Below are 17,619 nucleotides of genomic sequence, written 5' to 3' on the forward strand. Positions count from 1 at the left end.
GAGCTCTAAAGCTCGTGCAGACTCAAGAATGTACACAGGAGTTTTGCTTAATAAAACATTAGATTTCGGTTTTTTTTCTCACCAAACCTTATCGTATTCCTTCAGAACAAGATATGAGTCGCATACAATAATTGATTAGACTTCTGAATTATACTTTTGTGTCCTTTTTGAAGCTTGAGATATGATCACCATACATGCCATTGTATCACTGAACACAAAGTTTTTTCACATTTTCTCCATTTGTGTTAAGAAAAAGAAAGTCATATGGGGTTATAATAACACAGGGGTGAGTAAACAATGACTGAATTTCCATATATATATATATATATATATATATATATATATATATATTATTTATTTATTTTTTCTCAGAGCTCATATTAGGTCTTTGTTGAAAGGTTTATAAGTTATCATTAAACATTCTGTTTAACATTTTCTAAATTTCTGTATGGAGAATATGAATGGGATTTTTAGAGCCCGACTTTTGTGCTCTATTGTGGCTATTCTTGTCCTGTGAGGTGATAGTTTGTTTTTGCTTTCATGTGGAGTGCTGTTGACCCCTGTGAGTGGCTCTGTGGAGCTGGTGCTAGTAATTGGTTGGTCTTGTATTTGTTTCTGGTCGTTTGATGTGCTGTCCTCGAGCTGTGTTGTCCTGTCCTCAGCTTCCTCAGTCCTCAGTACTCAGCTTCATGTTTCTGTAGTTTGTGAAGCTCTTTTGAATGCTGATGTGTGAAAGGTTACCGCTCTCGTCTGCAGGTTTGAGAGTTCGACTGTTCAACTTCTTCCTGAAGGTTCTCAGCTGCCTGCTGTACATTGTACGAGTTCTCCTAGATGACCCGCGAGAGGAGAGATTCTGGTGAGACAAATGGGAATGGAGAAAAATGAAGAAGAAATTATTAAGGAGAGACATTCATGTCACCAGAAATCGCCAACTCTCATTGAAAATTAATTACTTCATGTCGTATTGGTGCTGCACTCTTTAAAATGTGGCCAGAAACTAGACATCACAGCAACTGTAGGTTTTGGAATGGCACTAGAGAATGTTGAGAGAGAATGAGATATTAGAATAACAAGTGAGAAAGAGAGAGATGGGTATAGAAAGAATGAGAGCTAGTCAGGTCAGAGTCTGTTGCATTTGTGCATGTAAATATAAAAGTAAAAGCTTGTTTTGATGACAACCAGAGGGCAGAAGAGCTTGAGCAGAATAGTGAGGAGTTCACACTTGAGGGAGAAGCAAGTTAATGACAGGAAAGGAGAAGGATGGTCAAACATTAAAAAAATGTATTGTCAGTTCAGAAAACATTCATGTGGTGTTAGAGAGAGAGTGTGGGTGGATGGAGGAGAATGCAAGATACTTGAGGAACAATCTGAAGAAGATTGAAGTGCCTTTGGTTAGTCCATGCATGAAAGGCAAGCATTTACAACTCCTTCTGTAAGCGTGTGTGCTTTTTTTCCCCCATGCAGTCCTGGCTGCCTCAGACAGAATGCCTCTGCCCACAACAGAAGCCATTTTGACTGGTAAGTATCCAGACTCTTGACTTATGAGATCTGGAGGAGATGGTGGCCTGGCCAAGGGCCAGTTGGAGGAATAGACAGACAAATGCCTGTTTTATTATGGAAAACCAGAACCAAATCAATACCTATTCTCTTTCCAAGTGAGAAAAATGGACTTGCAGAGGTATGCAAGTGCAGATGCAAATACATGGCCAACGCATTGTGCATTGTTAACAAGTATTTTTGCATTACTGTGATAACAATCTCAGTACTGAAGGGGGCAAAAGAGTTACCTTCAAATGTCTGTGCCATTAGACCCTGATATAGATGCCCTTCTTTTGATCAGCCTTACAGGTTTAATATAGTTAGTGGTAAGTTAAGAGTTAGGGCTTTGTCGGCCTGTCACGCACAAAGTTGAGCACTTTTTCAACAATGAGCTCATTAAACTGGATGTCTTTATTAATAAGGTGGCTAGTTATGAACATGTGAACAGTTTAAATGACTTGTTCAGCAAGATTCTCTTTAAAATGTTGCTCCACCATGACAGTAGATGGCCTGAATAAGAAAGCTGACCATAGAAGCAGACATGAGTGCCCAACTCCGCACAGGGAAGACAAAGGCGGAAACAACAGGCGGGGGAAGAAGGAAGACAGAAGAGAAAAGCAATAACAACAATAATAATAAGGGTCAGAAATTGTATATTTTGATAGAATATACAGTATAAGAGTTAGAGTGCAATAATTTGGAATGTATAGTGTGCAGGAAGAAAAAGGGAGATATTTAGTAGTAGTTAATATTAATAATAAGAATAGTAATAAAATTTACATCTTTAGAGAGAGAGAAAAAAGAGGAAAAAAAACAAGATGAACAAGAGAAATCTAATTGTAGAGACAACAACAAAAAGATGCAAATTATAACATGTATAGAAGAAACATCAATATTAATAACAGTAATAATATGAGTAATTGTAATAGAATTTTGAGTATTATATTTAACGGCATGTACATATTGAGACGGGTTGAGTAGTGCAGGTGTTTACACATACAGTATACATGCGAGGCAACAGTTCACTGGCTAGATTATATCAGTGGAGGGATGAGAAAAGTGGAGTGAAGATTTTATTAAATCTATGTAACTGATTTTTAAATGTAGCTGTATATTTTTCCTTAATAAATGTAGCCATCATGTCATTTAGATTTGGTCTCAGTAATATTGTTTTCTTGGCTATAGCTAGAAACAGAAGGAGGGGAGTTGTGTGTTTGGGAGGGGGATTCATTTGAGAAATATCACCTAAGAGGCATAAAGATGGGAGTGCATGGATTTTGTATTTTAAGAAATCTGATAGCTTATTGGTAACATCTTTTCAGAATTGATCAACAGATGGGCATGACCAGAGTGCATGGACGTAATGATCTGGTGTGTCGAGGTTGCAGTTGGTGCATCTGTCTGAAGTTGCTAGTCCCATTTTAAACATTTTATGTTGTGTAATATGTGTTCTGTGTAAGATTTTATACTGGATTAGTTGTGTATACTGGATTAGTTGTATGTTTGTATTTGTACTTAGGTTGAATGTATTTCTGCAGACTAGTTTCCAGAATTCATTATCTGTGATGATGTTAAGATCTTTCTCCCATTGTTTGGCTGGTATTGCATTTGTAGAGTCTATTGATGATATTAAAATATATAACTTTGCGAGTAACTTTAAGAAAGAAGGTCAGATATGGTGATTTCATTACATTCTGCCTGTTCTAACTGTAGCCAAGGGTTATGGAAATGGTCACATTTAATCCATTTGCAAAGATATTGTAAATGAGATGCTAAATAGTAGTGCTTAAAATTTGATGCTGACAAACCTCCTTGATCCTTGTTCTTTTGAAATGTTTGTAGGCTTATTTTGGGATTCTTTTTTTCCAGTAAAATGTGCTTATTATACTATTTAATGAGCTAAACCATTTCTTAGTTGGCTGTACTGGAGTCATGGTAAATACATTTTATTCTGGGTAGTATACACATTTTAACTGCTGTGATACGGCCTATACTGGAAAGTGGTGTGTTCATCCAGCAAATCGTCCTCTATTGATTTTAATAGTGGAATAAAGTTGAGATTAAATAGGTCTGAAAGACTGGGGGATATGTGTATTCCTAAGTATGTCATATTATTTATGGTAAATGGTGTGTCCTGTAGGCTATTATCCTGCGGTTTCAAATTCAGTGGTAAGATTGTCGATTTGGTCCAGTTTATGAAATAGTCTGATATTTTTGAGTAGTCATTAACAAGTCTAGTTATTTCTGTAAGTGATGTCTTGGGGTTTTGTAAGAAGAGTAATATGTCAGCATATAAAGATATTTTATGGTTTGTGTTGTATGATGAAATTCCAGAGATATTATAATTTTGTCTTATTGGAGCGGCCAGAGGTTCTATAAATACTGCAAAGAGTAATGGGGATAGTGGGCATCCTTGTCTGGTCCCTTGCTGTGGGTGGAATGATGATGATATGATGCCATTTGTGATTACTGATGCCATTGGTGTACTATATAATGTTCTGATTCAGTGAATAACAGACTCCCCGAAACCAAATTTTTCAAGTGCTGTAAAAGGAAATGCCAGTTAACTTTATTTATTTTCAGATCTGTGTTGATAAGAGATAATGGGCGATAACTGGTGCATAATGTTGGGTCTTTGTTAGATTTAAGCAGGATTAGTGCTGTATTAGTGCTGTATTCATATGAAATGGAATAGAGTATTAGTAGAATTCTGGTGGATAACCATCTAAACCTGGAGATATATTATTTACATTTACATTTATTCATTTGGCAGACGCTTTTATCCAAAGCATAGGAAATCATAAGCGAATCATCTTAGGAGACAGTGGTATAAAAAGTGCTGTATTACAAAGTATCACTAGCATCATAATAGTATTCAAAATAGAATAAAGTGCAACAGAATTTTTTTTTTTATTAATGACTGGTTAAGTGCTCATGGAAAAGATGTGTTTTTAGTCGTTTTTTGAAGACAGAGAGTGAGTCAGCTTCACGGATGAAGTTGGGAAGGTCGTTCCACCAACGTGGTATGATGAAGCTGAAAGTCCGGGAAAGTGTTTTGGTGCCTCTTTGTGTTGGTACAACAAGGTGACGTTCCTTAGCCGACCGCAGACTTCTAGTGGGCGCGTAGCTCTGCATAAATGATTTTAGGTATGCTGGAGCAGACCCAGTAACTGTTCTGTATGCCAGCATCAGAGCCTTGAATTTGATACGTGCATCAACCGGTAACCAGTGGAGAGAGACAAGGAGTGGTGTAACGTGCTCTCTTTGGTTCATTAAAGACCAGACGTGCTGCTGCATTCTGGATCATTTGGAGGGGACTAGTTGCACATGCAGGGAGGCCTGCAATGAGAGCGTTACAGTAGTCCAGTCTAGTTATGACAAGTGACTGGACAAGCAGTTGTGTGGTATGTTCTGAGAGGAAGGGTCTTATCTTCCTGATATTGTAGAGTGTAAATCTACATGATCTTGCGGTCTTTGAGATGTGGTCTGTGAAATTTAGTCTGTTGTCGATGGTTACTCCTAGATTTCTGACCGATTTGGAAGGCGTTACTGTAGTTGCACCCAGCTGCGTGGTGATGCTGTGTTCAACATCAGGGTTGGCTGGAAAGACAAGGAGTTCAGTCTTGGCTGGGTTGAGTTGCAGGTGGTGCTCCTTCATCCAGGCCGAGATGTCCGCCAGGCAGGCAGAAATTCGTGCAGTCATTGTGGTGTCGTTGGGCTGGAAAGACAAGTAGAGTTGCGTGTCATCAGCGTAACAGTGGTAAGAGGAACCATGTGCTTGAATGATGGGTCCCAGTGATGTTGTGTATATAGAGAAGAGAAGTGGCCCAAGCACTGATCCCTGAGGTACCCCAGTAAGTAGCTGATGTGGCTTGGATACCTCACCTCTCCAGGCTACCTTGAAGGACCTACCTGAGAGATAGGAATTAAGTTTAACCAGTTAAGCACAGTTCCTGTGATGCCCAGCGAGGAAAGGGTAGAGAGTAATATCTGATGGTTGACTGTGTCAAAGGCTGCAGAAAGGTCCAGCAGAATCAGGACTGATGATCTGGATTCAGCTTTTGCTCGTCTCAGCGACTCGGTGACAGACAGCAGGGCGGTCTCGGTGGAGTGTCCACTTTTAAAGCCTGACTGATTGTCATCCAGCAGCTTGTTCTGTGAGAGATAGGCAGAGATTTGATTGAAAACTGCCCTTTCAAGTGTTTTTGCCATGAATTGTATGAGAGAGACTGGTCTGTTAGTGTTCTATTTGTGTGGGATTAAGTGCGGGTTTCTTCAGCAGCGGGGTTACTCGAGCCTGCGTAAATGTAGTGGGAAAAGTGCCTGTAAGTAGAGATGTGTTAATTATGTGTGTGAGTGCAGGTAGGATGGACGGAGAAATGGCTTGGAGAAGGTGGGAAGGAATGGGGTCAAGGGAACAGGTGGTGGGGTGGTTCGAGAGGAGGAGTTTAGAAACCTCAGTGTCAGTCAGAGGAGAGAACATGGAGACAGAAGAGTTGCATACAGGAGACAGGTGTTTGACAAGGTGTGGTGCTGAGAATGTATTGTTGATGGCTGCAACCTTATTAGTAAAAAATATGGTGAAGACATCTGCTGTCAGTGATGTGTCAGGCGGTGGAGGGGGAGGGCAGAGAAGTGTGTTGAATGTTCTAAACAAGCTGCGAGTGTCTGTGGTGCTGTTGATCTTGTTCTGGTAATAGGAGGTTTTTGCAGATTTGACATTATCTGAAAAAGTTGCAAGCAGGGACTGATATTTACCTAGATCTGCTGGATCTTTAGATTTCCGCCATCTCCTCTCAGCTGCCCTGAGGTCAGTCCGATGTTCACGAAGGACGTCAGACAGCCAGGGGCTGGGTGGTGTAGCACGTGCTGGCCTAGTGGAGATAGGACAGATGTTGTCTAGACAGGTTGTTAAAGTAGAGCTTAGTGTATCTGTGACAGTGTTTACATTAAGTGTGGAAAATATATTTTGTGTAGGAAGAGATGTAGAGACAGCAGTGGAAAGGCGAGATGGTGAGAGGGAACGGAGGTTACGACGAAAGGAAACCAATGGTGGAGTCTGTTTTAATGTAGATGGGAGTGTCATGTTGAATTGAACAAAGTAGTGATCAGAGACATGTAAATGAGTAACAAGAATATTTGAGTTGGAACAGTTGCGTGTAAAGATGAGGTCCAGCTGGTTGCCCGATCTGTGAGTTGCTGTGGTGTGTAGTTTTTCCAAGTCAAATGAGGCCAGGAGAGTATTCAGTTCAGTGGCCTGGGGCTTGTCTTGGTGTATGTTGAAATCACCAAGAACCACAAGTGGCCTACCATCCTCCGGCAAGGAGGACAGCAGGACATCCAACTCCTCAAGAAAGTTTGTCAGCTGACCTGGAGGGCGATAGATGACAACAACATGGATTTTTGTGGGTTGCATTGTAGTAATAGCATGGAATTCAAAACTAGTATTGTTACATAGTGAAGAGTGTGGTGAAAAAGTCCAATTGTTATGAATGAGCAAACCTGTTCCCCCACCCCTACTGGTGTGTCGAGGGGTGTGAGAGAAGGAGAAGTTGTTGGAGAGAGCAACAGGTGTTGCTGTATCCTCTGGACATATCCATGTTTCTGTCAGTGCCAGGATGCTGAGGGTGGACTGTGTGGCAAAGGCTGGAATGAAGTCAGCTTTGTTCACAGCTGACTGGCAGTCAGTCAGCTGTGAACTGTCAGCTGTCAGCTGTGTTATTCATTTTTATCTGATAATGAATAAAGTGCCTTTCTGTATTCGTTCTCTGAAATTGGTTCTTTTAGTGATTCTGTTTGGGCTGCGTTTAAACTGGGTAGAACTACATTACTGAAAAAAAAAATAGTGTCTTGTTTTGTTTAGTCTTATTATTGTATAATTTTTTGTAGAATATGCGAAAGGTGTCATTTATATCTTGTGAAGTATAGAGTATCTTTCCCTCTGAGTTCTTAATCGAAGGTATAAGTGTTTTTTCTTTGCTGTGTTTAAGTAGGTTGGCAAGGTATTTTCCTGATTTATCGTTGTGTTCAAAGTGTGTGTATCTCAACCGTTGTTTTTGGAATTCTATATTTTTATTTATAACGTCTTCATATTCATCCTTTGTTTTATTCGGGTCCTTTAGTATCTGTTCTTTGGGATTATGTGCATAGGTATTGTGTAATGTTTGTATTTTGTTTTCCAACTCCTCCAATTCTTGTTTTTTTCTTGTGTTTGTATGTTGAGTATGATATTATCTTTCCTCTTAAAATGACTTCTGCTGTTTCCCAAAGTGTTAGTAAAGCGTGTTTTACATTTCCATGAAGGATGCCCTTTTTTTTTTTTTTTTTTTTTTTTTAAAGTGCTCATCAAACTCTTGGTCTTGAAGTAAGGATGTATTCATTCTCCATCTATGTGTGCTTTTAGTCGTATTCCTGTTATTAATAGTGAGGTTGATTGGTGCATGGTCAGAGATGAGGATGGGGTTGATTGATGAATGTAAGATGTCTGACATGATGATACTTGTTAAGAAATAATCAATGCGTGAGTGTGATTATGGACTGGTGAAAAGTAGGTGTGTTCTCTTGAGGCAGGATTTGTAATTCTCCAGTTATCGCCAAAGCCAAACTAACCCTTCAATGCCTTAGAGCATGTGCTGATCTGCAAGGCATGAATAAAATGTTGAATTTTAGAAAGACACTCAATTGATGTTTTTGCAACATTTAGTATTTTCACGTGTGTTATATGAAGCTGGCATTAGGCTGGCATAAGGACCCAGGAGTCAACAACTTCAAGTCGCTCCGTGAAGATTACCTTAAGATCTACACATATCACATTGTATTTGGGCTCGTTTTAATCGGGAGCATCTGCTTTAAGTAATCTCTTTTCATATTTTGTTTGTTTCATGCAAAAAAATAAATGTGACACATAAGCTACATCTACTAATAACATACGTAACTCTGTGTGCTTGCAAATACAAATAAACACATTTTAGTCTGTGAATGAAACAATAAGCTAGTTGTATTCTTTTCATTAACATTAACAACTGTTGCTCAAAGATTTTTCTGAAATTTGCAACCCTACTTGCTATACACTAACTGTCCAGTTCACTAACTTAGTGTTTTTACTAGGGGTGTGATGAAAAGTCATTTTGTGGGGATATGAGAAGTTGCGTGGGACAGTGGTCCTAGAGTACTGGTAATCCTGTTTGTTATCACAGTAATGTTATGGTGGACAGAATATTTAAACTGGTTGCATAATATAGGCACTTAAAAACGCTATCTGTATGACTGATGTTTATATCTGATTGTGTGTAAGCATGTGTCTTTTGGTGTGCAGTGTGTTTGATCAGCTGATAAATTATGTACAGTATACATTACAGTATATTCATAAGTCACTTTAGAAAATTAGTTGCAGGACCTTTAGAATGACAAAAAAAAAAAAGTATATTCTGTAAAATATGGTAATTGCTGAGCCACTAGTGGCATCAAACGTAACTGCAAAAATATTGGGACTCTCTCCACTTTTATTATGTTTTGTCTCATACCAACAGTAGAATTGATTAATTGACTTCAGGTCCCAGTGCATGAGGAATGATAAGACAGAAACATGTTTAACAAGGAGGTTCAGTTTTTGCTCTTTATTAAACATCAGAAATTCTGGGGGCACCCTGCTGTGTCTGACACGAGGCCACTGTGCTCATTACTTTTATGCAGAAGACACACCGCAGAGCTTTAATTTTTTCATTCGTAACAAAAATGTTTGTTTAAATCTGTTTATTACTCTGGCAACAATTCTGTAGCATCATAAATGGATTGGATTCGGGAATTGGTGTGGCTGTTTGACGTGTGAAAAAGACGTGTTCAATTATTGGCCCTTTTCTTGATCTGAGCATCTCTAATTTGTAATTTTCTTTTCATTCTTTCTCTCATTTTGTCATAAAAATGGCTTCCTGTCATCAGGTCCCTCATTATTTGGGTGAACAGACCTCTGCCACTCTGGGCTCTTCAGGTCAGAACAAATAATCCCTTTCTGACACAGAGGAACAAACACACATACTGTAATATTTTCCATTGTTGTGTTGCCTTCAGTTTGCTCATTTAATCTCAGACATTGTGCAAAACACTGCCTCAGACTCCTGCTGTTCTCTCTTACACAACTCTGCCTCTCTCTCTCATTTCTGTCTCTCTGTCTGTCTATTTTCCCCTCTCTTCAGGTGCTTGTTGCATTCATCGGTTTTTCAGAGACCATGTTGCTGGTGTACCTCAGCTACAAGGTGAGATAAACAGCCTATGGGCTCATTTATTTGCCAGAGTACTCAGTAAGACCTAATAATTACTGTACCAATCATGTACTAGAATGCCAGTATAACCAGGGGCACAACAACTGTTATAACTTGGAGAGTGCCTAAATTTGTCCCAAACTGGCACAAAATGTCCACTGTTATTTGGCTAGTATTTAAGAAGGTTAGACAGAAGAGATGAGAAAAAAAGGTCAGACAAAGAGTAGAATCACTGCTGGAAAAGACCTGCATCATTGGCCTCCTGCATATATGTTGTTTTTTAGATGCTACAGTAGTGTCCAGCATGGGATGCAATCTTTTAAGCTAGCTTAACCAGCAATGCTTCCATGGTCAACCAGCTTTATCCAAAAGGCCGTTCTACTGTAGTCGACCAGCCTGTCCAGCTAAATTTAGCTGGTGAACTGCATGGCTATGCTGGCCCACCAGCTAGACCAGCCTGGACCAACATGGAAATTAATGCTTTGTCTAAGATGGACAGAAAAATCCAACTAAAACCAGCTTTTGATGGTAGATGGTTTTACATGCTTTCTAGCTTGTCATTTATGGTAATTAGCTGGTCCTAAATGGTCTAGATGGTTGCACTGCCTTTTTGATTTGTTTTCCAGTAAAGATATCTAAACATTCTTAAAATAAGATTACATTTACTTAAGAATCAATTGATATAAGCTATCTTGTCTTGTTTTTAGAGAAAGCAAATGCCTATAGCAAGAAAACACAATTTGCCAATATTCTTAACCCATTAGCAAATAGTTTTTTCTTGTTTTAAGCATAAACACCACTAAATATTGTTAGATTTCTCTGAAGAAAAAAAAACTTGTTGATATCTTATGTCAATCTGCTTCTCAAGTAATTGTTTCTTATTTAAAGGATGCTTAGATATTTTTACCGGAAAATATGACAAAAATACTTGAAAATGATTTTTTTGCAGTGTATGCTGCAAAAGAGACTTACGTCTCTGTAGAACAAAAATGGGCTTTTCCCAACCAGTGGGAGTTTTCAAACCATTAAGATTCCCTACTTTGATTGGATAGTTTAGAAACACCCATCCTGGTATGGAAGCACCCACCGATGACTACATTGTGATTCCCTGCATTGATTGGATAGTTTAGAAATGCCCATCCCGATTTGAAAGCGCCCACAGATTGGAAAACATGCTTTATTGTTCCACAGAGACCAATACTTTGTGTGATCAACTGCACTACCATTTGGTGGACTTCGGTTTGACAAGCTTGACCACCTTAGGGACTGTTAACATCAAGCGTGTCCTTGGTCTGAAAAAAGCTAGATGCAGCAGCAAGTATAGAACTAAACGTAGGTATCTCAAGAAGCTTTTTGAAAAGATTAAGTTCTTTTTAACCTTGCATGGTGACTAAAAATGCAGCGCTCCTGTGCGAGAATGCTGAAAAAACAGCAATACATTAGGTGAAGGCTTCTCTCTAGTGCATGTTTACATAGGAAAACAAAAACGTGTTCAGTGCGACCTGTTTTTTTCAGCAGGGATAGAGGGCGAGTGAGAGAGAGAGATTGAGAGAGGAAGAGTTTGCCCGGTAGCAATCAATCATTTTCGATTGAGCTGTTTTTAAGAGACTTAAGTGAGTAGAGGAAATGTGAGGCATGTTTGTCCTCGGAGACTCTTACATTGGTGAGATCCCTCAGAGTCTACTACATCTCCTTTGATCCTTACTACGATGACTACAACCTGCATCAACACATCTCTCTCACTCTTCATTGATTCATTGACATTGATTTCCTTCAAAACTAACAAGGCCTCTTCACCCACACAAGGTCCAAATGGTTCAGACATAAACATACATCCTGCTTGTAAAATGTGCCAGATGTTTAACGCATTAATTGAGCCACAGGCTCAACTGCAAACGATTAATGAAGTGTGTTTCCAAGGTGAGCAAAGAGAGTGACCTTTAACCCTCCTGTTTTTCAATGGTTCAAACCCAGTCAAAGCAGTCTCTTGTCCTTTAAGGGACAGTAGTGTTCATTTATCCTGACATGAGTGTCCTTGTTTCAAGGGTAACGTTTGGGAGCAAGTGTTGCGCATTCCGTTTATTCTGGAGATGATCAGCGCCGTTCCTTTCGTGATCACTGTGAGTACAACGTGTGAATGGAATTTTCAGACTTATCCTCACTTCTTCATGAATATGTATTGTGTGTTATTCACTGCCACACAAAACGTTTGAATCACAATGAAATGTTTAAGCTTTTGAAAGAAATTGATTATTTTGTTCACAAAGTGTGCCTTAAATTGATCAAAATTACAGTAAACATTTATAATGTTACAAATGACCATTTCCACATGCTGTATTCCTCCTAATTTCTGTTCATCCTTAAATCTGACACTTGCAGCAATGACCCGTAGGAAATAAAAATTGTCATGGTTACTTGTGTAACCTCCGTTCCCTGATGGAGGGAACGAGACGTTGTGTCGATGTAGTGACGCTAGGGGTCACTCTTGGGAGCCCAAGTCACCTCTGGTCTTTGATAAAAGGCCAATGAAAATTGGCGAGTGGTATTTGCATGCCACTCCCCCGGACATACGGGTATAAAAGGAGCTAGTATGCAACCACTCATTCAGGTTTTATGCTGAGGAGCCGATATAAGGTCCGGCCATTTCAGCGGGTAGTTCAGCGTTGTGGCAGGAGGGACACAAGTCAGGGAATGGAGGTTACACAAGTAACCATGACGTTCCCTATCTGTCACTCACTCGACGATGTGTCGATATAGTGACACTAGGGATCCCTATATGAAATGCCACAATTGGCTGAACTGTGTTACGTGAACTGGCGGTGTGTGGTGGGCAGACTACTGTGTGCCTCATAGCCAGCACAACAGGTCGACACGTAACCTCCCCCAACATAGTTATGAGTGTCGAACGGCCCTTTTTGGGGACAGGTCAACTACCCAAGAGATAGAGACAGGCTAAACCCAGTCGTGGCCTCTTTTCCCCTTCTCTTTTTTCCACTCCCTAAAAAAGAAGGGGGATTATCCGACTGGGCCACCAGGTCTAGTTGGGGGGTGTCCCTCCCAAGGGGAAGACACAGCGGAGACCACACCTCGCCCAAAGAGGGGGGGATATTTAAGTGGAAGGATATGTCACATGGTCTTTCCAACCATGTGGAGAGTCTTCAAGGTAGATCCTGCCCAATGGGGGAGGAGTTACTACAAACATGGGGACTGGGGCAGAGGTGCTCTGCCCAAGGAAGATGCAGTTTGCCAACAGGGAAACGAATTAGCGGAAGATATATATCACATGGGGTTAGCCTTACAGGGAACCGCCACATGCGGAGCACCTACCAAAGAACAGGGCTCTTAGTTAGCACGTGTACTGGGCCGGCATCGAATCTCTCGACTGCCACAGGGCTCGGAGGAAGTCAACCAGGGAACAAACTTGTGAACACTACTGGGAATTAATGGCACGTGTCTTCAGCTCAAAAGGAGGTGGAAGGCGCTATGTGCAAGCGATATACCCGGCTGGCTATCCCGGGCTTATCCGCTTGTGTTGCATGCCACTACCTGGGACGAAAATGGTTCCACCCGGAGATTGTAGAACCTTGCAAAGGTGTTGGGTGTTGCCCAGCCCGCTGCTCTGCAAATGTCTGTTAGAGAGGCACCTCTGGCCAGGGCCCAGGAATCCGCTACACCCCTGGTAGAATGGGCTTGTAGCCCTACCGGGGGTGGCATGTCCTGGCCGAGATATGCCATAGTTATGGCGTCAATGAACCAGTGGGCGATCCTCTGCTTGGAGACAGCGCTTCCTTTCCGCTATGCACCAAAGCAGACAAAGAGCTGCTCAGAGATTCTAAAGCTCTGCGTGCGATCCAAATAGATGCGTAAAGCGCGCACCGGACACAGCAATGACAGGGCTGGGTCTGCCTCCTCCTGGGGCAGCGCATGCAGGTTCACCACCTGGTCCCTAAAAGGGGTGGTGGGAACCTTGGGCACATAGCCTGGTCGGGGTCTCAGGATTACGTGAGAGTAACCCGGACCGAATTCCAGGCACGCTTTGCTGACAGAGAACACTTGCAGGTCTCCTACCCTCTTGATGAAAGTGAGCGCAGTCAGGAGGGCAGTCTTCAAGGAGAGTGCCTTAAGCTCGGCTGACTGCAAAGGCTCAAAGGGGGCTCTCTGTAGACCCTGAAGAACTACAGAGAGGTCCCATGAGGGAACGAGGCGCGGTCTGGAGGGATTCAGCCTCCTGGCGCCTCTTAGGAACCTGATGATCAGGTCCTGCTTCCCTAAGGACTTACCGTCGACTGCGTCGTAGTGTGCTGCTGTGGTGGCAACGTACACCTTCAAGGTGGAAGGGGACAGCCTCCCTTCCAACCCCTCCTGCAGGAAGGAAAGCACTGATCTGACTGCGCATCTCTGGGGGTCTTCACGTCGGGAAGAACACCACTTAGCGAACAGACACCACTTAAAGGCATACAGGCGCCTCGTAGAGGGGGCCCTAGCCTGAGTGATCGTGTCTACCACCGCAGGTGCCAGACATGGAGATTCCAGAGGTCTGGTCATGGGTGCCAGAGGTGCCCCGTCCCTGAGAAAGAAGGTCCTTCCTCTAGGGAATTCACCGGGGGGAGCTGTCGCGAGGAGCGTGAGGTCCGAGAACCACGTCTGGGTGGGCCAGTAGGGTGCTACCAGGACGACTTGCTCCTCGTCCTCTCTGACCACTCTCACAGGGTCTGTGCAAGCAGGCTCACTGGGGGAAACGCATATTTGCATAGGCCAGGGGGCCAGCTGTGTGCCAGCGCGTCTATGCTGAGGGGAGCCTCAGTGAGGGCTTACCAGAGCGGGCAGTGGGAGGATTCTTGGGAGGCGAACAGGTCCACCTGTGCCCGTCCGAATCGACTCCAAATCAGCTGGACCACCTGAGGGTGGAGTCTCCACTCTCCCCTGAGGGTAACCTGCCATGACAGTGCATCCGCTGTAGTGTTGAGGTTGCCCGGGATGTGAGTGGCTCGCAGCAACTTGAAGTGCTACTCACTCCAGAGGAGGAGACGGCGGGAGAGTTGTGACATACAACAAGAGCGCAGACTGCCTTGGCAGTTGACATATGCTACCGTTGCCGTGTTGTCTGTCCAAACTAACACGTGCTTGCGCTGGATCAATGGCTGGAACCTCCGCAGGGCGAGCAGAATTGCCAACAACTCAAGGCAGTTGATGTGCCAATGCAGTTGCGGACCCATCCAGAGGCCAGCGGCTGCGTGCCCGTAGCAAACAGCTCCCCAGCCCATTTTGGAGGTGTCTGTCGTGACCATGACGCACCTGGAGACCAGTTCTAGAGGAACACCTGCCCATAGAAACAAGAGGTCAGCCCAAGGGCTGAAAAGACGGTGACAGACCGGCGTGATGACCACGTGATGTGTCCCGTGGTGCCATGCCCATCTCGGGACTCGAGTCTGGAGCCAGTGGTGAAGCGGCCTCATATGCATCAACACGCACGGTGGAGGAAAAGGCCTGTCCTTGTAACCCGTGGAGACTGCCACATCGGGGGCGGTTGTGTGCCACAGCTGGGCGCTCCGGGGCGGAAAGGCCACCGCTGGAGCGCCAATCCTGCAAGAAAAAACCCGTGGACGGTAGTCGTGGTGATGACTGTGCATGCCGGGTATGTGACCCAGGGAGGAAGGAAGCCGCTTTTTTACTGAACTCTTGGGTACCGCAGCCACTTGGGCATGCGGCGAAATGAAACAAAAAGGCAACAAAAGATTTTCCGCCCGGCCCTCCACTGGGGGATGGAGTGGTCTTTTTACCAGCTCCAAGTGAGTGGGTTCCCTCATCTCTGGGTCGCCCGTCTCAGGGGCGCTTTGATGACCTCCGTGGGTTCTAAGGTGCCGGCTGTGAGATGGGTAGTGTCTGCTTCCTGCAGTGGGCTCCATGCGGGGGGCGGGCCGAAGGGGCGGGCTGCGGCGGAGCTGGTGCAGTCACCGCAGTGGGACACCCTTGGCGACGAGCAGACGGGGTGCGGGATCTTGAGCCGCACCGGGGCAGGATGTGCTGGATTGCCTCCGTCTGCTGCTTCACCGCCGAGAACTGCTGGGCAAAGTCCTCAACGGTGTCACCGAATAGGCCAGCCTGGGAAATGGGGGCAGCAAGGAACCGTGTCTTGTAGGCCTCGCCCATCTCGACCAGGTTGAGCCAAAGGTGGCGCTCCTGGACCACTAGTGTGGCCATCGTCCGCCCGAGAGACCGCACCGTGACCTTTGTCGCTCGGAGAATGAGGTCGGTCACCGAGCGCAGTTCTTGCATCAAATCTGGGGCGGAAATACACTCATGCAGTTCTTTCAATGCCTTGGCTTGGTGAACCTCAGGAGAGCCATGGCGTACAGGGCAGAGGTGGCTTGTCCAGCAGCGCTGTAGGCTTTAGCCGTCAGGGACGACGTGAGCCTACAGGGCTTGGACGGGAGCTTAGAGGGGGTACCAGAGCGGCGAGCGCCTTATCCGCCGGGGGAATCGCCGTATAGCCCCTGGCCGCCCCGCCATCGAGGGTAGTGAGAGCTGGGGAACTGCGGAATCGGGGCCGGGCAGTAAAAGGTTCCTCCCATGATTTTGTCAGCTCCTCGTGCACTTCCGGGAAGAATGGCACTGGAGCAGGGCGTGGCTGCTTTGAGTGGCGCCGCGAGCCCAGGAACCAATCATCAAGCCGTGAGGGTTCAGGGGAGAGCGGAGGGTTCCACTCTAACCCGACGCTCGCGGCCGCCCGGGAAAGCATGTCCATCATTTCGGCATCTGCCTGTGACTGGGCAATCGTCCCCGAAGGTGGAAGCCCAGCTGAGGCTTCTGCGTCCAACTGGACAAGCCCGCTCTCCGATGCTGCGCTCGAGAGCTCATCATCTTCGTGGGCTCCAAACAAGAAGCCAGACTTGCCGTGAGACGGGCTGGTGAACTCATCCGGAAGCCCGATTGGGGCAGATGAGCACGCTGGGGAATGGGAGGTCCGCGGGGGGATACCCGGCGGAGACGATCCCATTGGGGTCCCCAAAATGCCCCCAGTGCCTTCTTATTTCAGCTTCAGATTTGTTCTCTTTTAAGCATAAACTACTATAAAGACAAAAGAAAAAAAATCCTGCACACTACCGTAGCTTACAAAACACGATAAAAACTTTTATTAGCGACGTTTCAGTCACATGACCTTCATCAGGCTTCCATAAAACATTGAGTGCAATATCAACAAATTTAAAATACGCCATACAAATCAAAACAGCTGTTGACAATGACGTGACCAATTACCAGTACTAATTAGGTAAACAATTTCAGGTCCAAAATAGAAAAACAAAAATACCTCCTGGTGGAATAATTCTTAAAAATAGACCTATAAAGACAAAGAAAACAGTCCATTCAAATAAACAAGACAAACAAAATGAAAGACAAAAAGAAACACCAAAAAATGTCAACCAAATAAGCAAAAGAACATACAAAAAAATGTCACAGCAAGAAGGCAGACAACAATTTTACAAAGTCCTACATAAAAACATCAAAATGACTTGATCGTTAAAGAATTTTTAAACATGTCACAGTATGTCTACAACATCACGTTGAACAAAAGTTATCACTGAGCCCCAACGGTGGTAATATTTGAAGACTGTAAATAAATAAAAACTCCCATCTCTGTAAAATTAGTTTAAGGTTGCCTTCTCTAAGTGGCATCTTATCACTATCATTACCACAGAAATGTAATGAGGAGACATCGTGATTAAATTCAATAAAATTAGCTACTACCAGATAATTTAGATCTCTTCATCTGACAGAGCTCTTGTGTTCACTAATTCATTGTTTTAATTGTCGTGATTTTTTA

At 43.6% G+C, this 17,619-nt stretch overlaps 1 protein-coding gene across 1 annotated transcript in view; it reads left to right on the forward strand.

Annotated features, from left to right (window-relative positions):
* LOC127452257 (potassium channel subfamily T member 2-like) overlaps nucleotides 1-17,619 on the forward strand; it is a 164,359-nt gene that overhangs the window by 65,677 nt on the left and 81,063 nt on the right. Inside the window, exons 3-6 of the mRNA XM_051717602.1 lie at nucleotides 757-856; nucleotides 9,478-9,526; nucleotides 9,732-9,791; nucleotides 11,843-11,917. Of these exons, the coding sequence (XP_051573562.1) occupies nucleotides 757-856; nucleotides 9,478-9,526; nucleotides 9,732-9,791; nucleotides 11,843-11,917 (284 nt within the window). The remainder of the gene's footprint in view (nucleotides 1-756; nucleotides 857-9,477; nucleotides 9,527-9,731; nucleotides 9,792-11,842; nucleotides 11,918-17,619) is intronic.

This window comes from Myxocyprinus asiaticus, chromosome 14 (genome assembly GCF_019703515.2).
Source record: "Myxocyprinus asiaticus isolate MX2 ecotype Aquarium Trade chromosome 14, UBuf_Myxa_2, whole genome shotgun sequence".
Classification (NCBI taxonomy): Eukaryota; Metazoa; Chordata; class Actinopteri; order Cypriniformes; family Catostomidae; genus Myxocyprinus; species Myxocyprinus asiaticus.